At 41.5% G+C, this 25,250-nt stretch overlaps 1 protein-coding gene across 1 annotated transcript in view; it reads left to right on the plus strand.

The window, feature by feature from the left end:
• TYRO3 (TYRO3 protein tyrosine kinase) overlaps positions 1-25,250 on the plus strand; it is a 214,023-nt gene that overhangs the window by 105,914 nt on the left and 82,859 nt on the right. The window contains exons 6-7 of the mRNA XM_088449938.1: positions 2,507-2,622; positions 15,351-15,528. Coding sequence (XP_088306064.1) covers positions 2,507-2,622; positions 15,351-15,528 — 294 coding nt within the window. The remainder of the gene's footprint in view (positions 1-2,506; positions 2,623-15,350; positions 15,529-25,250) is intronic.

A 25,250-nucleotide genomic window follows, 5' to 3' on the forward strand; every position in this document is an offset into this window, starting at 1 on the left:
CATGTGGGTCTTTTAAATCAGTGTTAGATCGTGAGAGACTTGAGTATAACGTCGCGATAAGACCCTAAGAACTAGTGCCACGAAGGGATAATGATTCGCAGTTGTTTAATGATCTATTAATAACCCGATTTTTCATGATAGAATGAAAGTGTCTTAGCTGTAAATATTGATAAAAATGTTTATGTGGAATGTTAAAATTGGTTTGTATGTCTGTAAATGTAGGGAATATTGAGTCATGGGTAATATCGTTCAAGACCCTAATCCCTTTATCCTGCCAGTGCCTAAAGGAAGCTGGGCGACAGCCTGCTGGAAAATCAGGTTTGTTGAACAAAGGAACTATGGGGCTTGGATACGGGGCAATGTGAAATCGCCGATTGGCAAAATACCAAATTTCTAAAGAAAGTGATATGACTGGGTGGGCCGACACGAGTTTAAGTCTAGACAACCGAGGAAGCCATAGTAAAGTAGAAAGCGTTTCTACTTGGATAGCATTTGCTTCAAGCAATACCCATATTCTTTCCGATTTTGGTTGACTCCACATGATACATTGAGCAAGCCTGGCAGCGATGTAATAGAGTTTAAAGTTTGGGAGACCTAAGCCACCTCTAGATGTATGTTTTTGCAAAATGTCACGTCTGATCCTTGGACGTTTTTTGGACCATTTAAATTGGGAGGTAATATGAAGTAAATATTTAAAAGCAAATTTTCTAAATCTTTTTTTAGTTTACAGATGTGTCCTCATACACCCTGCCTCATTACCCATGAGCAGTGTTGTCTTTTTCGCTCTAATGTGCATCTTCGTCACAGCACTTCACGAGACTGCACTGATAAATTCGATATGTGACATCTATATATCTGTCTGAATCTGTACAACAAGACTTGACTTGAAAAACTGCTGCAGTCAGTTAAAAGAAGTGACTGCAACAGAAAGAACAACAAATTCTGTGAAACGATAGTTGTTTATTTACCTTTTCCTCCACTCATTAGGATTTGCGACCGTTCTCTGCCATGAAAGAGTTATCAGATGATGCATCACTCCGGCTACAAAGTGTTCTTGGCAACTGTGTTTATTTTATACTCTCTTACCACTTGAGAATGATAATTAATAACATTCAGTACTTCTGCAGCAAAAAAACCCAGTGGAGATCATTTATGTGGGTTATATTTACTAAAACAGATTTTTAGAAGTGGAGATGTTGCCCATAACAACCAATCACATTTGACTTATTTATCTAGCACCTTCTAGAAAATAATAGCTAGAATCTGGTTGCTATGGGCAACATTTCTACTGCTATAAATCCGCACTTTAGTAAATATACCCCTGTGCCTCAATTTGTACAAGGAGGGCCAATATTTACAGTATGGGGCATGGGTTTGTGGAGGAACAGAAATTTGTCCTGGCCGATAACGGTAGTTGGGTAGATTGTGGATATTTCTTGCATAGAACAGAGTAGCGGTGGTGTTGCAATTGCTTTTGACTTTCAGTGCAAAATAGTTGTTTTGTGGTGCAATGTTATAGAAATGCTATATAGGAGCGGAGGGGGTCGCTTTTTTAGGAGTATTCATTGCTGTGCAGATGGGTGCATGGTCATTCACGCTGAGGGCCTGTTTCAGAGATGGACGCAGGAGTGATTGTGCTGCATCTTCAGCCACAGCGGATATGAGAAGTTATGTTACTGCTGCAGGATCACCTTCGCAACCATTGGACATGTGCGCAACCCTAAGGTTGCTCAGAAAGCCCAGCTGCTGAGACCAGTGAAGCTGCATCCGGCAACATAGTCACTGACTTCTGCACGCCCCAGAAACGGAGGCACTACACCTCTGTTTCCTGTACGCACTCCCTCCCCACCCCCACAAATTTCCGAAAACATTGCTCAATAAGGACCAAATCGGAACTGTGTTCGGGGCTGAATCAGTCATTGAATCCACAAATTCTGATTTTTAGGGGTCTATTTATCAAGCAGTGAAAAGTGTGGAGAAGTTTCTCATAGAAACCAATTGGCTTTCAAGTAACATTTATCAAGTACAGTCTATAAAATAATAGGTAGGAGCTGATTGGTTGCTATGGGCAACATCTCCACTGGTCCACTTCTCCACACTTTTCACTGCTTGATAAATAGACCCCTTAATGTAAGATGTAAGTGAGGCTAAACCTAGCAGCAATTTAAGGTAAAAACTGGAAAATGTTAATTAAAAATGGCAGTATTATTAATGTGTCAGGCGGCTGGATTTTGGTATGACGTTTACACTTTAGCACAGTGCACCTCCTATAGATTATATCTGTGCATCGATGTGTAGAGAATCAGAATTGTTTGCCATGAGTTGGAGGTCTCCATGAAGACACTATGCTGACCACCAACAAAGCACTAGTGCATATTCAAGCTGTTTTGCAGTGTGCATCAAGCGTGCTTTGTGAAACTGACATGTTTGTACACTGTTTAGAACATCAATATTAACTGTTCTAAATCAGGCAATAGATTTTATATTTGTGTATTCCTTATTACAGGCCAGCCCCATCCGCCATACAACTTGAACCTGACTAAGGTGACGAGCACCACAGCAACTGTGACATGGACTCCAGGATTTGACAACTATTCTCCGATCCTTTTTTGCACAATGCAGGTATGTGAATATGATAGAAGACTGCACTTCACAGCTAGGTGAGAACATTCAACAACAAATCCGTTCTGTTGGGCTGGACCCACAATCTTTACTCCTCACATTGTAGTCATGAATGTACATTCTCAGACTTACCCTGGATTTACTCTGCAGATCTGATGGGGGGAAAAAAAGTTTAATTTTGTGCTTGAGAACAGGAAATAATGAATCTATAAATTCGAAAGTAGGTGTCTGGGGAACAGAAGGGGAAGCATTGATTTTGGAGGGGAGAGGGGGCAAGCATTGATTTTGGAGGGGAGAGGGGGCAAGCATTGATTTTGGAGGGGCTAAGGGGGGAAGCACTGATTTTGGAGGGGAGAGGGGGAAGCACTGATTTTGGAGGGGAGAGGGGGAAGCACTGATTTTGGAGGGGAGAGGGAGAAGCACTGATTTTGGAGGGGAGAGGGGGAAGCATTAATTTTGGAGCAATTTTCTTGTGTTCTGCTAATCTACTTAAAATATGCACTTTTCTTGAACTGTTCACATAGTTTATTTATTTGTTTTACCCTTTTGAGAATCTGAAACCCATACATTAAAAATGTATTGACTCTAATATGCTACTAAATGTAAAGGGAGATTTATCAAAGCTTGGAGAGAGATAAAGTAGAGAGAAATAAAATACTAACCAATCAGCTCCTGTCATTTTTCAAACACAACCTGTAAAATGACAGTTAGAAGCTGTTTGGTTTTTACTTTGTCCCTCTCCAAGGTTTGATAAATATCCCCCTATATTTTTATCTTCTGAACAAAGAAAACAAAAACTTTCTCTTGAGTGGAGTGTGAAACAAAAAGATTAGCAATCTCAAATTGAAGAGATTGCTAATCTTTTTGCTTTACTGTGGTTATGGTGAAGGAGTGGGAACACCTTCTATAGCGATTTCTATACTTGCTGCTTTTCTTTGCGCACGTTTTTTCCATTTACTTTTACTTGATATATTGTGGACAAGATCAGAACAGATTGCAAATGCAGTCTGCACACGTTAGTAAATATGCATATATCATTAAAAACGAAACAAAAGGTCACAGCACATGACTTGTTTTATTATTATATTATGTTAAACTGGATTCAGTATGATATACCGCCGGCCGCATGGCGGTTCAAATCCCGGCAACAGTGAAGATCCCGATCGTCCTAAGATAAGTATAAACTAATCTAATCCCCCAACCCTATCCCTCCCTTAGGGGTGCCTAACCCTAATCTGCCCTCTAAGTGCCTAAACCTAACCCCCCCCTTCCCCGCCGCCTAGACCCAAGTCCCCCGGGGAGTGCCTAACCCCTAACCTCCCCCTGGGGGTGCCTAACCTTAACCCCTCCATCCCCTAACCCTAACCTCCCGGGGGGGTGCCTAACCCTAAATTACCCACCCCTTCCCGGAGCCTTAAACCTAAACCCCCCCCCCCCTCCCCGCGGCTGTCCGCGCCCGGCATCCTTTCTATCGGGATGCCGGCCGCTGGTCTCCCGGCATAGGTAAAATGACACGCGGGATTAAGTAGTCTGGAAGCCAGCGGTCGGCATTGCGTCCGCCAGCTTCCCGATTGTTTCCCATTAAACTGCTTTCATCGTTTGGTTCTTGTAAGTGATCAATGAAAGCAATGAAATTGGGGACCGCCAATACTGTTGTCCCAAGGGAGGACCTGACCACTAAAAGGAGCACCCAGTAGATGCCAGGCTTAAGTGGCCTTAGCATGAGTAATACAAGGAAAACATTGTAAGGTTCTTTGACATCTCAAAATCATAAGCCAACTGAATCCATCTGTACTAGGTTATTGTGTACTTGCCATATTAATGTTACATAAATATAATCTTCAACTCTTCAGTGCCTCTTTTCATCCCATGTAGTAAAGTGAGACCTCATCTCCAGCAGCACCACCATAAGGACAGCAAAGAGACTGTTGTCTCCTCATCTCCTGCATCTCCCCACCTCCCTGACACTCTGTTCACCAGCTGATCACTACAGGAGGGTGGGCAGGGTAACTAAACAGTCTTAAACTTTCTCCACTGTCACATCTGGTGCAGCAGAACGGCATGCAATGTATTAAGCAAGCTGTGCCATCACTGCTCTGTTTGGTTTGGTAGCCCTGACCCAATCTCCCGCAGAAGGATAAAGTGACTCTGCCCTTTTACTGTACATAGATAACACTATGAGGGAAAGCCAGCGTACACACAGTGTGACGAAGAGTGGGTGTGTGTAAGTGCTACTTTACTGCTGCGATCAGATTATCAGTCATCCTCCAGCCGACATCCACTCTGATCGGCTGACAGGTCACTGTTGGTGTCTCTGAAATGGCTTGCTCTGACTGTATCAGTTTTATTGGCACAAGTTATTTATCCTTCTGCCCCTGTACACATTCATTTGGCCCTGACAGAAGTAAGCACAGCGACTGACAGTTTGATGGGAGTAGGTTAGGAGTAGAACCTATAATCACCATATTAAAATGCTTAGCAGTGCTCTTCACCAGTGAGTGTAGTACAGTGATTTACTTTATCTTTCTTTTGGAACGTTCTGGATAATGGATTTCCAGCTAAAAAATCCCACCACTGCAATACATTTTTTTATCGTTTAATTTCCAGTTAGATGGCAAGCTTTTGAGACACATGCCCCTGCACACCTTACCTAAAGTGCCTTTTTGTGCTTTTTTTCCCATAAAAGCTTGCAGTCACAGTGGATAAGAGGTTTTGTTTATCTAAGCTGTTGCTGTACTGTTTATATGTTCATTTCTCATTCAGAATCCAGTTTCCTACCTGCTCTGTTTTACTATAAGTTGTTGTGTAAAAATATTAATTGCCCGGGGGTAAAGTGGATGCTTCGGTATAATAAAGAATACAGGTTACTATAGTAACCCGCAGGGTTCCAGAGAGAAAAAGAGAAAACCATTTGTAATGTACATGTTTAACAGAAAACGTGCGTGGATAGCTATTCTGATTATATACATTAATATCACTGATGGGTTGCTTTCGGTGCCTTAACCCTTTTCCTGCTAAAAAGCCAAGAAGTAATTTACTTTGCTGTGATATAAAAGCCAGTTAATGGCTGTTTTTCCGAGCTGCCTGTGGTTCAGTAAATCTGCTGACTCTGTCTTATGGGTCTGACTCATGCAGCAAACTTGAGAATAAATATACTTCTTTTACTTGCAGAAATGTCAACTCCAGAGTGGTTTAGCAGGCAGATTCTCTGCAAGAAATCTTTCCCTAAAAGACAAGTAATGATAGTGTAACTGAAGTGTGATGTATTTTGTATTTCATTTGGGATTGTTTTATAGACCTGGTATTTGTTAAAAGTAGGGATCATTTATTTATGTATTTACATTTTGTCATATAGTGTTCATTCTAGCACCCTGCACCTGTGACAACCTGCACCTCTTTCCTGCCACGCAGTTCCTCTTTCCTGCCTGGGGTGGCGCGCTCTGCTCTGGTGCTCTTAGCACACTCAGCTGCTGAGATAGACCAGAGTGTGCAGACAGGAAAGAGGAACTTCATAGATTGTCACAAGTGCAGGGTGCTAGAATGAACACTAGTTATATAGCAGCAGCATATTCTGTTGAAGCTGTGTGTGTTGTATGTAGAATTGTATTTCATTAAAGGAAGAATAGAAGCTGGTGACGTCACATCAAAGCTCCCAGTAATAGGTGTTTAGTTGGGGCTCTCTCGACTCTTGAACACAAGATGTAGAAGGGCAAAGTAGGAAGTGGGTGAGGCTTTGTCCAAATGTTTGTATAGTTTGACAGATTGGGGAGGATTTTAGGTGGGCATGCTTAGGGTGGTTCATGAGTGGAAACGAGATTCACTTTTTTAAATGTTGAGAAGAATTGTCTTCTTCCGGGTAGGTGCCAGTTTTGCAGAATAACTCAAAGCTGCAAATGCGCTTTGGCAGACTGTTAGCCGTTGATAAATAGGTCGTCTACTCACTGGTAACGGACACATACCTTCAAAGATCTATTTGTATTCTAAATAGACACACTATTTTTTTCATGCCTTCACAGATACGGTTTTGCACATTTGGGGCTCTCACACACAGGTGTCGGTAAACAAAACGTGTTCTGACCTCGCTTTTGAGCGTTCAAAGCATGTTCCAGCATCCCTGCAGCATAGAGTACTATGTACTTAATAAGCGCTCATGTAGATGCCAATTACTTGTACTCTGTGATAATGCTTCTGATCAGTGCAGGAAACGTTGCATGTGGCGTGACATGAACATCTGCCAGAAAGAGGCTGTATACAGGTCCATACCGTTACTTTATTTTTTGGTCTTGTTTACCCTATATGCTGTTAATAAACTTGCCATTGGGATGCAGGCAGGATACAGGCGTGCGGGATAGCCCGACACCCACATCCCGACATGGGACTAAAGATAGGCGTTGAAATCCTATCATTAGCCCCACTACTACTAAATCCTGACACCTGGCTTACAAAACGAAGGTAAGCCCGGGTGTCTTGGTGTGGAGCCACGTGAGGGGGAGTGTTAGCTTTTGGGGCCCCCGGGTGGACTTAGGGTTAGGCACCCCCCTGGGAGGGTTAGGGTAGGGAAGGGGGGGTTAAGGTTAGGCACCCCCTGGGAGGGTTCGGTTTAGGGTGCGGGGAGGGGGGTTAGATTAGGCAGTAACGGGAGTAGGTTAGGGTTAGGCACTAGGGGGGAGGTTAAGGTTAGCCACCACTAAGGGAGGGTTAGGGTAAGGGGATGGTTAGAGTACTTTCCTGCTGCAGTAGGGATTCCGACCCGTCGTGCTGCCGCTGACGGTATTTGATTAGCCGATTTCCTTGCCATTAATGCCAGAATATAACATTTGTCTTTGAAAACTTAGTTCCGCTGAGTAATAAGACATCCATGCGAGCAGGGCTGTGGGCAAAAGCTAGTATAACATTGAAAATAGAATAAATGGTTACATTAACACCTAGTGATAAATAGTTAGACCATCAATGTTTTTCTTCTTATGGTAGTGATTTTACCATTCGATGGAGGCTTTCTGATGTTTGTCGCCATTGAATGGCAATGAAGATATGGTCTCAATAGCTGAGCCACCCCTGGCTTCTACCTGTCTGATGCTGGTGTGTCTGTGTTGGCCGCGGTGTCACTCAGTCTCAGGTCACTTGCAGCCGTGTCCACCTTTCCTGCTCCAGTGACCGACAGTCCAGTCCACCTCCGGCAGGCCGCTCTGCAGGGGTATTGTGCATGTGTGAACTAAGTCTCTGCCTCCTTAAGTGACAGACCGGTCGATCCGCATCTGGCCTGACACACTGAGATGGTCTTACGCATGTGCCAATCCGCAAAACTGCGCAGACGCGAACCATCACCGTGGATTTACCATCAAATGCTTTTGATGTGATGGTTAGTTACCATCGTATCGGAACATTCAGTGAAAGCCCATTCCACCATTCGATGATGAGCTTCCGATGTCCATCCCTATTACCGCCATGGCGTTGTAACATTTTAATGCTGCATTCAAAATTTTTGAATGTAGCACAATCTATTTTCCATGTGTTTATGTACCATAGGTTGTAGTGCTGAATGCACAAGGCATGAAAAGGACATCGAAATGGCTTTACCCATTTTCCCAGCGCATATGTGAGAACAAGTCTGCAATTGTATAAGAAAATCTAATAAACTTTAAGTGCACAGATTAAACGTGATGTATATGAGCCTCTCTGGTTAGTAATTATTTAAAATCCCCAAACCACAATCATTTACTATTCGCCAAACATTTTATAAATGCAGGTTGGATGACCTCAATATTATCAGTTTAGAAGCCAGTGCTATACATTAGACTTGAGGAGCAGTTTGGAAGAAATAATATAATCTATCATGATTTAGAAGCAGAGAGCGGAAATGTCTGTCTAAAAAGCTGCTTCAGGCAAACCTGATAATGTCACCCAGAGGAAGAGTCCTAAATGTATGAAATATTCTAAATGGCGCTCTTCAGAAATAATTATGTGAATGGGCTTCAGTCTGTATTGATAGAATACATGTGTTGGTGATAAGTCCGTTTTGCAACCAGTATGTAGTAAACACAGGTCCTGAATTGGTCATCCAATTCTCCCGCCAATTCAGGAGACACTTTCATTGTTTCCATACTGAATCTCCTGCTTTGACCCCAATTTCCACTTTCTTCCAGCTGTCATCACTAGAGCTGTGCAGCTGCTGCCTGTTATTGGGGATGTGCATTAATATTAGCAGCTGTACAAAGGTTTACAACCCATTTACTTGGGCATGTGACTGCAATGTTGTCGATTTGAGGATCCGTTTGATATGGTTGGCAGCTAGTCAAAATGGAAGGACACATTTGATACCATATAATCAGTGGTAAATTCTATAATGATTTTGGGGGAGAAAAAGTACCAATCAGTCAGCTCCTAACTGTCCTTTTCCAAATACAGCCTGTAAAACGACAGACGCTGATTGGTACTTTCTCTCTCTCCAATTTATCTCTCCCCAAGGCTTAGTACACGTCTCCCATAGTCGCTAACCAGGATGGTTTGGTCTTATAACAATTACCTCTTTAAATTTAGCACCTCTGTCGTCGAAATCACGCAGGTTCCCCGAAAAATAGGAACCTATTACATATAACCAATAGACCTTATAGAGAGAATGTGAGTTTGGGGTGGGCATCTTGATATATATTTCAGTGAACTTTGGGGGTTGCTGTTCTTGCGTTTTCCTGTAGTGCCGTGAAATATGAGATATAGAGCATGAATAAGAGTCGCACACAAAGCGGACACATTGCAAGTTTTCGCAGTGCGTACACTCACAACAATGAACGAGGCGTACTTCCACATCTGCTGAGCTATTCTAAGTAGCACGGAGATCAGCCAAATCTCCATTTACAGTTAGTGTAACTGGGGGATAACGGGGCATGAGACAGAATTGTGGCTGGTGTGTTTCAATGACTAACCAGACAACAAAGTGTGTGGTCCATAGTAGTTTCAATTAACCACTAGAAATCAGTATTAGTCCTTACAATTGGCAAATCCTGGCCCAGCTATCCTATTAAAGTTGGAATTGGTCCCATAATTATTGTGCCTGTGACAACATGTATCAACAATTTGTCTTGATTTTTGGCCAGCTTGACTGGATTGGATATGTGGCCAGTTACAATAATCCAATCGAAAATGTTAGCTGGCAATTACCTACTCCAGTATGTAATATTGGACTAATAATTGCATTTCCAAATCCAATAAATAAGCATGTAAGTGACGGCGTGTCTGTTGGGGTTGGGTATGAAATCCCAGCGGGTGAAAAGCCGATGCGGAAACCTGAAATACCAGAATCCCGACAGGGCAGGTAAGTATACTAACCCTACCCTCCCCCCCCCAACCCTAACACTCTCTTAGGAGTGCATAAACCTAAAACTCCCAGGGTGGTGCTTAACCCTAAGCCCCCCAGGGGGTGCCTAAACCTAACCCCCTCTTCCCACACCCTAACCCTCCCGGGGGGGATGTCTTACCCTAACCCACCCCCCGGTATGCCGAACCCTAACCCCCCCCTTTCCCTAGCCTAACCCTCCTCAGGGGCAGGGCCAACGAGTGCCGCGCCGGACCCAGGTGACAGGGTGTGGCCTTATCGCTGCGATGTGGCCATGCCCCTTAGCAAAAGGAGGGGGAGGGGGGGTGCCGTGTGCCCCTCAGCTCGGCGCACAGCCAATGGGGGGCGCGATCAGCGTGACCGCTCCCCCCATAGGCATAGGAGACTGCTCCGGATGCTGCATGAGCAGTCTCCCAGTGCAGCCCAGCACACAGCAGTGCGTGCTGGGCTGCTTTGACTTAAGAGGCAGGGGGAGCGGTGCCGACCCCAGGCCCCTGCAGCAGGCTCGGGTAGTTTGTATCCGCTCCCCCCCTCTCTGCGCCCCTGCAGCAAGCCCCTGTCGGGGGTGCCTAACCCTAAGTCCCCTCAGGGGTGCCTAACACCCCCCTCCTGTTGCTAACGCTAACCCTGTCCCCTCTTACCTGCGTTCTGGAAGCCGTCTGTCGGGATTCCGTCGTCGGGCTAAAGATAGGCGTCAGTGTTTAGACGGCTATCTTTAGTACTAAGTCGGGATTTCGACGCTGGGATTCCATCAGACGGCTTCCCGTGCATCTGTATTCTAATTAGAGATGTGCGCCGGACCATTTTTGCCGGATTTGGATTTGGTTCTAATTCGTCGTCCGGATTTGGATTTGCCAAACTGCGGTGACTGGCTTTGGATTTGGATTTTTTTACAAAAATTGACAAAAAAAGCTAAAATCACATAAATTGGTCTTTTTTTTCTTCCTAGAGTATTATTAACCTCAATAACATTAATTTCCAGTCAATTTAGACCATATCACAGCTTAAAATATTGTTTTCAACATTATTGGCCAAAGGTTGCAGTGAGCTGACTGGTTACTAAGCGACAAAGCAGCGGCACAACGACACAGACACCACAGTATAAAGCACATCTATGACACATTGCCACACAGCAGTGGCAGAAATGAAAAGTAGTGCACCCACCCAGTGGGGTACGGCCAGCAGAATCACAGTACTTGTTTACATAGTGGGCTACGGCCCTAGGAGTCACAGTGCACAATCTTATTCACATTACACCACACATAGTGCCCCTGATTCACATTACACCATAAAGTAGTGTCTCTTATTTATGTTACGACACACAGTAGTGCCCTTTTTACACAATGCCCACAGTAGTGCCCCTTTTACACAATGCCCACAGTAGCGGTGTCCCGTACACAATGCCCCCAGCAGTGGTGCCCCCTATGCAGTCCCCTTAGTAGTAGGGTCCACTATGCAGTGCCTCCAGTAGAATGCCCCCCCAGTAGTATGCCCCCCATTAGCATGCCATCCAGTAGTATGCCCCCCCAGTAGTAGGCCCCCCAGTAGTAGGCCCCCCCAGTAGCAGGCCCCCCCAGTAGTAGGCTGCCCCAGTAGTAGCCTCCCCTGTACTATGGCCCCCCCTGTAGTAGGCTGCCCCAGTAGCAGGCCCCCCCCAGTAGTAGTAAGCCCCCCCCCAGTAGTATGGCCCCCCAGTAGCAGGCCCCTCAGTAGTATGGCCCCCCCCCAGTAGTATAGCCCCCCCAGTAGCAGGCCCCTCAGTAGTATGGGCCCCCCCAGTAGCAGACTCCCCCCCAGTAGCACCCCCAGCCCTTGCACAAATAAAAAAATAAAAACTTACCTGTATCCCCGCTCCCGCGCCGTCCGCTCTGCTGTCACACGCTGATGAGGGAGCCGGAAGACTGAGCTCATGTGTGAGCTCCAGCCGGCTCCCTCCGTGCAGCAGCCAATGAGAGTCTGTGTGACTCTCATTGGCTGCTGTAACAAACACACAGCTGCCGCTGGCGGCTGTGTGTTTGTGTCTGTGTAGGGCAGAGTGCTATCACAGCGCTCTGCCCTACACAATAGGAATCCGAACCGCTCATCTCTAATTCTAATACATCCCTTATGTAGGATACAAGTCAATTTTCTTTTATGAAACATACTGCAATCCTTATTAGGGATCAGAGCGTGTACTTGAGCTACTTGTTCCTGACAATGATACTTATCTTGTAGTAGAGACCAAAGTCTAACATTGCTGAATGAAACAAGATTCCAACCCAAATAAGGGATCTGACTGAGATTTGAACTTCTAACTATAGTTTAGGTTACATTGATCAGTCTGGCATCTGAATAATGACTATTCATCCACAGTCACCGACAGTAACATTCTGATGCCTTCTAGCCAGCACTTCAGGCTGTGCTAAAAAAGTATTTCTGCATATGTCACGGTAGTCAACATAATTGTTTGATATAGTCTATGCTGCTTATGTTTTATATTACATTTTTTATTTGATTTATTATTTACACTTTTGTTTCTCGTCTTTCTTAAATCGCATGAAGCTTATTTACACCCAGGTCAAGCATTTATAGACTCGATATTAATTTCCACCCAAAACAAATCCACTTTCAATATGTCATTTTCTCTTCAGCTCCATGATTCTGTTCTGTATTTAGGTCTGTAGGGTAATATGAAATAATAACTGAGATTTAGGGGTTGTTTCTAAACTACTTCCACTGTTCCTGATATTGGGATCTTTCTGATACAACACGACTCTGAGCCACCACATTTCTGAAATACCTAAATCTACACAAACCGATCAGTACTTTACCATTGTTTATTTTGTTTGACTATTTTTACTTAGCTCTGTAGTTTTCACAGATGTAACATGAGCTTTCTGCCACAGTCTACTGATTCTACACTGTAGTGCGTGTGATTTTATTTTAGCAACTGCTGTCATCTGCCACTTTCTGAAGACCGTACCCAGATAATAAGGCAATATCATTCACTGAAATACGGTCTGAATTTTTTTTTCTTGTGATTAAGGGCCTCATCCTTAATACCAGCAGCATACAGTACTTTGTTTAGTATCGCAGTGGTACTAACAAATATGCCGTAGATATTTAACATTACTTACACATCTGGCAAGGTCCAGAGACATCCCCCTCTTCGCCGGCATCCTCTACACTGTTGCTGGCCGCCGATCACTGCCAGCTGTGGACTGTTGTGCCCTGCATATGTGATAGGGCCAGTCTGCGCATTCACATTACCTGGCAGGGACTCTGCAATGCCTGGAAGGCTCCCCTGAATCCGGAAAGACTGTTTCTGGTTCCCCATTGACAGCAATGGAGATCGTATTGCTATCATCATCTATAGATTGCATATGCGGTACAGTGACAAACTGTTCAATACTAAAAGGAGGATAGAACCCCTTTAGCGAGCACTAAAGGGGTTATGTCTTATTGTTAAATGGGGCCATAAATGTATTTTGTCATTTAGACTGGAAGATACGTGTTGTGGGGGTGGGTGGTGGACGCAAATCTAAATTGCATGGATAAGTTTAGAGGGGAACACATCATAATTCTAAATTACAATATAAAAATAAAGCTGCGTAATATTGTGTGCTACATGCAAGTGCAGGCAGTATTTTACCTCCATGAAGAAAAAAAAAACTATTCACACCCCTTGCATTGCAATATGGTTTGGCCAGATCCAAATTTGCACCCTTTAGCTGGATTTGTATGTTAAATTGGGCCAGACTCTGAGCTTGTTACATTTGGCCAGGTCCATTCCCATACGACTATGGTGACAGCAGTTCTCAGTGGTTCGTGGGTTTGACAAAGGTGATTTCACCTGTGTAAAATGCCTCCAGTACCTAAATGAGATGTATTAATGTGGAAACTGCTATTTCTGCTTGAATCTCAGGGGAAAAATATGGGTGTCCTAACAAAGGGATACGTGTGCCAGCTGTTGCTTTCACTCGGGGTGTTGCCTCAGATCTAACTGTTACTCAAGAAGGGTGGGCGCAGCTTTCCTTATCGAGGTGGAGAGCGTATACCTGTCCAAAGCTTATCCTGTTCCTATTATAGCATTAGCAGAGTAGGTTGACTGTGGAACCATATCAGACTGGGTTACAATGGTGACAATGTGAGTTACTTTGGATGTGGTGATGAAGGGAGAGATGACCATCAGTCTCTCAGCTTGTAAGTGATGAGTAGAGCCACACATTTGCAATCTGTCACTTAAAGCATCCACAACATGTGGCAACAGTGGTTTTAAAGCCAGGTTAGTATATGGGCATGGAGATGTGGAGTGGCTAATTGACGTCTCAATGAGGATAATGGTTTAGGACACCTCATATTACGTAAGGATGTTAGAAAGGTATCATTTCTTTTAACAACAAGATAATATCGTGAAAACAATTCCTACATAAATTTACCTAAGTCAGGCAAATCAAAGTCCACAGCATCTGGATGCTGCGGACTTTGATTTGCCTGACTTAGGTAATTGACTCTTGTTTTTTCCAAAGGATGTTTTAAATACTTTTTATATTGTATACCCGTTTTTTGTATGTCTCTTCCCTTGCATGGGAATATATGTGTTTGAATAAATTTTTGATACTATATATACACCACTGAGACATACCCTTTTTATTAATTTTTTCGGTATAATATATTGAATATATGAACACATGGGTACATCTGCGTGTATATGAACAAAGATACCTTTATATGAAAGAGAACGTCTAGAACACTGTAAATGGGGTACGCATATCGCCCTGAGAGTGAATTCTTACCATCACTAAACAAACCATTATACACCGGTGCATTTCTGCTTTTATGTGAGTGAGGTATGCCTGATCCTACTCTGAAAAATATGGTGATGGCACAAGTGTGAGACTGAATCGGGTGACTTTAAAGAAACCTTGATATTCACGTTTAAAGGTGTTTCACTGTGAGTGGGTACACCTATATTTGAAAGATATGAATCGATTAATATTAACTTATTAATATACCACTGAGATTTTGGTCTGAAGAAACTACAAACACATAGGACTTGTTGTTCTTTTCCATATTATCTGCATTGGATTGGACTGTGTTATCATCAAATATAAGAAGAAGAAGAACAGAACAACATTATCCAGTTAAGGGAAGATTTGAGATTTATTATTTTCCATACCAACATAGTGCCATTTATGTAGGAATTGTTTTCAGGATATCATCTTGTTGTTTTCCGATTCTTCAGGCATGGTGATGCCAGTTATGTGAAATTTAGTTCCCGCAATCAGGCAGCTTTCCGCATAGAGCAACTCCCTCTATTTTTCTTTTTGTTGCTATGATCTCTTTTAAGTACTTTTTACTGTGTTGTCATAGTTTTAATATTTATCTTCTAACAACAATCTTTCTTTCTTTGACTCAGGTATTGGTGTCACATGATTCTTATGAAATGTACTCGCAGTATATCAATATATCGCTTAGTTCTACTGTCTTGGAAGAACTTAAGCCACTAACCAATCACAGCATCCGTCTACAGTGTACTAATGAAGTGGGAGCTTCACTCTTGACTGATTGGCTGTCTTTTCAAACCCTGGAATCAGGTAAATAGCGGAATGCAAAAGTATACATTTTAGATGAAAGGGACTATAGTAAATGATTGTCCCCTCTGGTCATACTGTGTATGTATATTACATCCATATTCTGTCAATAGGTGAAAACTACTACACTTTTTCATATAAGAGAAACAAAGCATAGTGTTTAAAGAGGACGTATCCCTTTTATTTTTATATACTTTGCAGCTTCAGGGTGCGGCTATTGAGGATTAATGTAGGAGCAATTGGTGGATCATGGCCCTTGAGGATCAATGCGTAGTAGCTGATGGAGCTTGCTCATTGTAAATCTGTGTGTGGCCAGTTTATGGAGTATGGCCATTGAGGATCAGTGTGTGACCAGTAAGTAGAGTGTCATTATTGTGTGGCCAGAAAGTAGAGCGTGGTCATTGTGGGTTATAGTGTGGCCAGTTAGTTGCGTGTGACCTGGTGGTGAAGATGGGCCATTGTGGATCATTGTGTGACCCGGTGGTAGAGTTTGGCTATTAAGGATCAGTCTGTGGCAACTTGATGGGGCATGACATTTTGGATCATTGTTTGGCCAGCTGATGGAGCATGACCTGATGGATCAGTGTATGGCCAGTTGATTGAGCAAGACTAGATAGATGAGTGTGAAGCCAGTTGATGGAGCATGACTTGGTGGATGTGTGTGTAGCCCATTTATGGAGCATTACTGGTGGATCGGAGTATGGCCTGTTGATGGAACAAGGCATGGTTGATCAGGGGTTTGCATAATGTGTCCACTTTTAGAATCAGCGATCTTGTGAACTATAAAACTAAATGTTTATTTCTGTTTTTCGTGAAAACCATCAGGATCTAATTTGTAATGACTACTAGTTTTGTAAAATGTTTAAGTGATGCTACTACCATAAAGTTATTGAGAAACATTGTTATTTTAGCAATGAAGGATGTATCTAATTAAAATCAACTGCCTTAAATGTCAATTTATCATTATTAGAGTCATGGCACCAAAAAATAACTGCTATTTCCATATAACTTCAAGATAAAAGGGGCCTGAGAAATAGGCCACTTACTGGTATATTAACTAAAGTGCAAGTTTTTACAGTCTGCACCTTTTAGAGGATAATAGCTAGAATCTGATTGGTTGCTATGGGCAGCATTTCCACTTCTAAAAACCTGCACTAAATTTACCCCTTAGGGTCAGATTCTAAAAGTTCCCAAATATGGTATTGTTCCTTCCATGAGATATAGGTGACAGTCAGCATTGTGGCGTATTGCCTATTATAGTGCATGTGTGAACATTCCTGCACAGTAATGAAAAGGAGATGACCTATGTGTCATGCAATCACAGAAGAACAAGCCTACATAACTCCATTTTACTGAAAAAAGCATTACAGGGATTTCCTCGCTGCAGATTCAGGAAATATGACACATTTCACCTGTATCCCTGGGGCCTTGCAATCTCAGAAGTAGCTTACTGTGCATTCATAACTTAGGATATACATAAGAGACTACTGTAAGAGGTAAATGCCATTTGCAAAACAGACAGTGAAAAATCCTCTTGGCGACATTGCAATTTGAGTTTAGAAAAAAATAAATATTTAAAATCTGTCCCAATTATGTTTTAATAATTTATGATCTTTATTTCAATTTTGTATTTTAATTCAAGATCATTTTAACAGAACTATTTAGCCCCTTTATTTGGATGTACACAAATAATCTTTAGTAATGACTGTGAGATGTACAGTACATGGCTAGAATAATCTTCTGGCATGAAATTAATTATTTCCTGCTTCCAGAAATCCGTATTTCTAAGGACCAGTGCAAGTCGCTTATATACACACATAATGTTTGCTTCTAGATTAGTTTCATAACTGTAGATATTCTGATTTAATGCTGAGATGACTGTGACCGAGTCCTTTGTTTCTTAGCACACACATTCTCCAACCTTAAGCACTTGTCAGCCACTGCAGGGAGCCTCTCACAGCCTAGAATGGCCGACCACTAAAGACAAAAGCGCTATTATAACACATAATAAGGCTACATGCAATGCGAAACCTTTTAAGTTATTTCTGTGTCTGGGATCATTTACTGCAAATGTTACAATGGACCTTTTTCAATTAAATCAATATACAGTATACTTAAGGTTTATTTCTTTAAACTTATTTTAGAAACCAGTTGTTGCAAATTATATTTGTTTTCAGTGTGTTGGCTTGTTAACACTTTACTATTAATCCCTTTAATCCCTACTGTAGTTATTACCACTCTTCTTTCGATAATATATTTTCCCAGCAAGTGTTAGGGGTATCCCCCTTTCCCAAACTTTTATCCCCATCTCTATCTCATAGAATGCTATTGTCATGATCGTCATTACCCCAAATGACTGCAACACACTGCAAAGGAATGATAACTACCATGTCATTCATGTACAATTAGACTGAAGCCCCCAATTATCATTCCACGTTAAACCTCACCAATTTTGAAATAAATCCCCCAAATTAGCTTTCCACAAATACTATTATCAATCTTTTCTGTCATTGTGGCTGCCCCAGGTTTTCATGTACAGCCACAGGGTTTGCACACCTATACGTCTGCCTACTCCATAAGCATGGTACATTCTTCTGTTGAAGCATAGTCTTACATAGCCTAAAGTGGTACTAGGTAGTTATACCCTGCTTTGAATACACGGCTCCTCTCTACCTTTACATTCTGGATGCTCTATTCTCCAGTGCTGTCTGTAACATATGCAGGTTTTCGGGAGATTATTTTTAGATGATAATAGGTCAGGGTGGCAGGGTTGTTGTGCTGATGTGATTTTGCTGATCTGATTGTGCATTCAGACTGTTTTATTGTACTACTGCATATTTTGTGTTTAAAACATCATTAGATACAGAAAGGTTTTTATATATCTGGAAAGATGGGTAGCCAGCAGCTCTTTAGCTGCTGTTGAATTAAAAATTAGTGTGTTCTTTAAGCCAGAAACTGATCAATCTTTGGTAAATATGGCCCCTCATTTTATGAAATCTATTGTCTAGTTTATTACCAGTTATTTATATAGTGCACACATATTCTGCAGCTCTTTACAGAGAATATTAGGCCATTCACATCAGTCCCTGCCCCAGTGGAGCTTACACTCGTTAATTTTGTTGGGAGCCAATTAACCTACCAGTATATGTTTGGAGTGTGGGAGGAAACCGGAGCACCTGGAGGAAACCCACGCAAGCACAGGGAGAATATACAAACTCCTAACAGTTAGGGCTGTAGTGGGAAACGACCTCGCGACCTGAGTGCTGTGAGGCAGTAATGCTAACCATTACACCGTCTGTGCTGACAGTACTCCCCAGTTATTTTATACTTCCTTACTTTTAAATTGTTCTCTCCGGGACATCCACGTGGCAAGATAAAGGTGGAAGGCGAAAGCGAGAATCGCAATATTGTGTTTGTGCCCCCCCCTTCCACTGTGGAATGGTGTGATTTCTACCAGTGGGGAGTGGGGGCTTGAAGGATACAAATAGTTTCATCAAATCCCCTGGTTTACTGGGTTATTGGGTGACAAATCCTGGAGGCTGTTGTACTCTAGTGATTCTGGTAGAGCTCCCCTAAATTCGGCAGTCTTCTGTACATTCCAAGAGAGTAATGTAACCCTGGTTAAGAGTTAAAATAAGAACTGTACTTATCTATGTAATATTTATAAATGTACAATTTGAGGTAATATATATATATATATATATATATATATATATGTGTGTGTGTATATATAATATATATATATATATATGTAGTCACAATTCATGATATATGTATTAGCATATCAATTTATGTGCTACTTTTTATCTCTGTGGTGAGGCTGTGCTATAGTGTGATATCGCGAGGTGTTTTGGATTTAATTTTTAAACCTTACTTATTATAAGAAGAAATGGAATAATTCACACCAATACCAACTTTTAAAATAAATGACAATGTTTTACTTAAAAAGCAAATTAATTATACATGTATTATTGTATTATTATCAAAGCAGACTTACAACATAAGAAACATTAGTTCAGCAACAGTGACAAAATGATTATTTGCAATGCCTAGCATAGACTAACAAGGTGACAATCAGCCCTGTTTATACTTACAGCCCAGCGTCCCGCGACTCTCTCGACCTACGATCTCTCCTGCTCAACCCGACTGACCAACCCCTCCCCTATTTGATCAATCTTTTATACTCTTTCCCTCTTTGCATACTGACATATTCTAAAATGGTAAATATTAATTAATTCAATATTCATGCGCACTAAATATTTCACTAATTATACATTTTAATCATAACAAAACCTATAATCTCCTTTCTATGTTCTCAAAATACTGGTGACCGCATATAGGCCAAGGCTATCCTGATTAACTCCCTTCTTGTTTAGACAGATCTGAGACCTACTGTCTCCTAGTCTGTTCATACTCAACTAACCCATTATTCTATCTTGCTAGAGAAGAAATAGTTTTCCACAGTTCTGATTTATATCTATTTCTGTAATAACACTTATACCTTTTAGATTATACAATATTAAACAATAATAACTGTTGCTTCAGACACACACCTGCCTACTTTAGATAGAGAGAAGGCCTCATCTCTAGGCGTGAAGCCATTCGACACATGTTGTCCTCTGCAACTTACAACTAATATATATCCTGAATCATTTCTATGTACTTTTAATTGCAATGAAAATAATGAAAGACATAAGCATGCATATATTTGTGAATTGCTGAAGGAATATGTACGGTCACATATTCCGGCGTTATCAGTTCCATCCTCATGAAATTTGAGGGGTCATAACTCCGAAAAAAGTTCATATCTCTGAAGAAAGTTCATATCTCTCATAGACTGCATCATCCAATTTCTTGTTAATCCATTGGAAAATCTTCTTGAAGCATTTCACTAATATATAGAAAATCAACAACATCATCATGACATCATGACAAAAAATATTAATCTTCCCATTGCGTGCATAATGCTGCTAAACCCATTTTCAACCCATGCAAACCACGTGCTAGGGTTCAACCAGGTGAACCAACTGTCGGGAATCACATCCTCATGTTTATTCAGCAAATTCATTTTTAACCTGAGTAATTTCATTTAACCTTTATTTTATTTATTCTGCATCAGAAGAATTTGTGATGTATGTATGACACTTTAACTCATATACTGTTTGTAATGTGACACAATATCCTAAGTTACAGCTGTAAGGTAGTGTGTGCTGCATTTTAATTCAATGTTTTATTGCTTGAAAGTCTCTTACCACAATGTCTGCGATATTGTTTATTAATTCCCTATGTACCAAATGTTATTATGTTACCAAATCCTAAACCAACCTTATAACTTTGGGACAGTGTAAAGAGGTGCTTGTACTTTTCCATATACCATTTATATTTCTATATACCGTTCTTTCATCTGTTTCTTTTAGATTTTTCTGTTGTATTACCTTTGCATCAAGTAGCAATGTTCTTATAAGACCCATTTCAAAAGAATTCACCGGTAACCATCTATAAGCCTTATGCCCACACATATAATATAACCCCTGTGGTAGTGTCATGGTTTATTAGACAATGTGTTAGAAGAACATGCACCATTTTCATCCACGCTTTATTCTTGCTTGTTCCATTATGCGATATGATGACTGTATGTTTTATTGTACCCCAACATTTTTTCTGTTATTACACAGTTTATTAATGCACTCACATATAATAATTTTTTTTTTATTAGGTTTTGTGTATTTAATAATTTCTAAAAGATCCCCAAACAAGTTTAATTCAGTAAGATCCTCCTTGTAAGATTGTGTTACAAACACTGGTTCCCAAATAAATACCTTCAGCTCCTGTACCATTTTGTTAATGCACCTGATGCTGTCCTGATCATACCTTGGATACCTTGTTAATTTTAAACGTAGGGAACCTGTGACATTATAAGGTTCAAGTGTGTGAGTTCCACATAGTGAGTGATGTGTTGTTTGATTTGAGTGCAATGAAATAGACATTAGCACAACATTCCCTGAATGACGTGGTGACTACATACCCAACAATCAACTTTATTGTTCTTTCTATAAGCTCATGATAAGTGTCCAGGGAAGAAGTGTCAGTTTGTATAGAGATGCTGTCTTTGCACCATTGTATACCCCTTTTCTGAATTTATACCACAGAATTTACATATACACCTTGGAATTGTGAGACAACCCTTCACACCTTTGCCTTACAGTAATGTCTCTTTTTTTCCGATACTTCATCAGATGTATCTTATACCTAGTACCAGTATGAGTCCTTATTTACCTGTTGTGTATTTCTTTTTCAACCATTTTAATTATTTTTATATATGAGTTATTAAGAATTTTCCACCTTGGTCTTTTGACCATCCTCTGATGCGTACCTATACCTGGGAGTATCAGTAGTAAAATGAGTGTGTGCGTCTTTTATGACTCTTAATGTGATTAAAACCATATCCCTTATGATCATGAGTTTTAAAATAGGAGTGGAGTCTACCAATATGACCCCTGGAGTACCCCTAGGATAACACTCCACACCATCCTCATCAGTCACCAGTCCTTGTCAGCTCCTATTCACTTTAATAAAAAATAAAAAAAATAAAAAATGGATAAAGAAAAAAAAAAAAAATAACTTTCCCAATCAATGGATACACAGAGACTTGATCACCAATAGCCATCTTTCATTTTCTTTGTTCACAACCCGCAGAACATTACTAATAATGTCCCCGATTCTGTGAACCTTATCTTGGTCTGAACTGTGGCTGTGATCAGGCACATCATCAAATACGTTCGTAAGATTTAAATCACAGTCAGTGTCTTTATCTGCGTCTTCTTTGGCTTTATCTGACCTCACCGCTGGGTCGGCAACCTTCTTGCAGTGAGATTTTGTGAATCCAATTGTCCTTTTCAGCCACATCGAGGTTGTTAGCAGAACCTGGAACAGACCTTGCCATCGATCTATGAGACAACCAGAACATAAGAAATATCTCACCATTACATAGTCTCCAGACTGGACTCCATGACAAGGTTCTTCTGGGAGTCTCTTCATAAGCTTTCCTTGCTTTTCTTCAGATGCTGTGAGAATTGTATAACATAGGGCCTGATTCAGAGCCGGACGCTCTGACCAGAGCGCTCGCTCTGAATCAGGGCCCTCTTCCATTAAAATGGAGCGTCCTCCTGGACGCTCGTATAGCTGTGGGTCACCACCCACAGCATATACGAGCGTCCAAAAAGATGGTCGCGATGGTCTTGACCATCGGACTTGCGACGGAAACCCTGCGGTAGGGTTTCCCTGCCACAAGTCCTGGAGTGATTTTGGCTCTATCAGAGCCAAAATCACTCCCACTGACATCACTAGTGATGTCAGTGGGGCCGGCTTCAGACGGTAGGCGTTCCCATGGGAACGCCTCCGTCTGGCAGGCACGCCCACCAAAGGGGGCGTGCTGTCACTCACCATCGACAGCACGCCCCCTTTGGTGCGAGACCGGAGCGACAGCTTGGCTGTCGCAGTCCGGGTCTCGCGCATGCGCACGACGGAGCTCCCTCCGTCGTGCGCATGCGCAGTGGGGAACATCGACCCACTTGCGAGCGTACTGCCGCTTGCGAGTGGGTCTGAATGACCCCCATAGTACATAGTTAAATCATATAACAGTGACAAGTCTGTTGCTGGACTTACAATAGGCAGTTTTCCACAAAAAAAAAAAAATAGCTCATAAGGCACAGGTTAAGTGATCGCTTTGGAGTGGTATGGATGCTATAATAAACCAGAGGTAAAAGCCCCCAGTCAACTCATGGCAGTCCCCACATCCACCTCAGCTAACTTATACTTAATGTTAGTGTTTACGCATTCAATTTTGCTTTTTTTATAAACACATATATTGACATATTGCTTGTAATACCTTCCCTGCAAAATGTGTACCCCTGTCACCTTCAACAACACATAGGATACTATATTATATCTGGAAACAAAAATATCTGCGCAATTTCTTAGCTATGAATGATGCTGCACATGATGTTAGATTTCTGTGACAACATCCAGAAACTGTGAAGTCCTCACAAACAATAAATGGTTAGATAAATGCAAGGTATCCAGGACACATTGAACCTGCTAATGATAGTGAGATTAGTTGCAGGAAGGACACGAATATCAGCAATAATCATCAATTGAATCAGCTGAATCAGATCTAACAGTTCACTTCTGGGGAATAGTCATAAACACATTGTTGATTAGAATAAACAGGCATAACTATAACAATAAGCTTAGACATTTAAGTTAGCTTCAGACAATAGTCTGTGAGATACAAATCTTGGAATGATTATTAATTAAAATAAGCAAGCATAAAGAAAGTAATAAGCTTAAGCGTTACATCAACATTGTCATCACCAGAGACTGGAGTCTCTGGGGTTCAAATCTTGAAAAAAAAAAAAAGGGGGGGGTCAGCTGGGCCAGCTGTGAGAGCCGGGGGCGCTACCGGTGCTGTTGGCTGACTGCCACCTTGTTCCACCTCTTAGCCTCCTGTTGCCATATTGACAGACATTGCAAATACTTAACCCTATTCTTCACCAACTTATACAAAATAATTGTTGCTTTCAAAGCCTCCAAAATAGATTGGTTAAATGTGCCAGCCATGGAGAAATGACCAGAGGTCCATCCGGTATCTCACCTCACCCTGCAACAAACCTCACACTCTCATCTCTGTACCTGTCTTTCATAACTGCATACATACTTGTCATACCTAATCACATATGCTTTTGTTTTATTATTATTCCTAGATCCCGCATTACACTACCCTTATTCCCCATCCTCTGTTGCATTTCTTTGACATTGTTTTTTTTAAATAACTACCCTGGTAACTCTTGGCAACTCACTCGATGCCATATTAAAAAAATGTCTCTCTCGCTCTGCTGCAAAAATAAAACTGCATTTTTTTTTCTTCTCAAATAGCTAATCTCTATGACCTTCAAAGGGGAACACTCTTCCAGCTCCTCAAATAAACTTTTACACTTGCAATGAGAAACATTAATTCTTTCTTAAGTACAAGTTTTGTTAGTGGGATACCTTTACAATTTCATGGTAAACTACCCTGGTTTCAGATTTCCGTTTCACCAAACCAATTCCTTCTCCCCTTCATTAAAACAACCATTACCATCCAGGTGCATCACGCACCATTCTCCCCATACTCTGTAGCTTATCAAGCTACAATCAACCTCTTCACCCTCAAATCACTTGCGCTTACCTTCTATATATCACTTACAAGAACCACCTTCAGTTCCATACAAGTACTAGACAATGTTGCCTTTTAAAAATCAAATGAGACTGTTTCTTTCACTTTAAAATTGTGACACGTCTGTCAACATGAAAACTCAAAAAACTACCCTAAAAAACTACCCTAATCGTGTTTCCTGTCCTTCGTTATCAGACCAAACAGATCTCAGGTACAATATGACCTCGTTAACAGATTCAGTACTTCAGTTACCTTGTGCCCCCCTTTATTAGGGTTCAAGACACCTTTTGCATCACTTGTAACTACACAAGTCTATTTATATACCTGTCTTCGTTATCAGGTATCTGTAAATTTATATCTAACCACGTGGATTTCTCTCTTTGTTTACAATATTACCCCGCAATTCACATAACCAGATTCATGCCTCTCTACTCCACTTCTTATGCAAGGCATACTACAGGGGAAAATGGGAAAAGCTAGCTCACCAAATGCCTCCCGTCCTAACCCCTTG

This window comes from Taudactylus pleione, unplaced genomic scaffold, assembly GCF_031769625.1.
Source record: "Taudactylus pleione unplaced genomic scaffold, aTauple2 ptg000501l, whole genome shotgun sequence".
Lineage (NCBI taxonomy): Eukaryota > Metazoa > Chordata > Amphibia > Anura > Myobatrachidae > Taudactylus > Taudactylus pleione.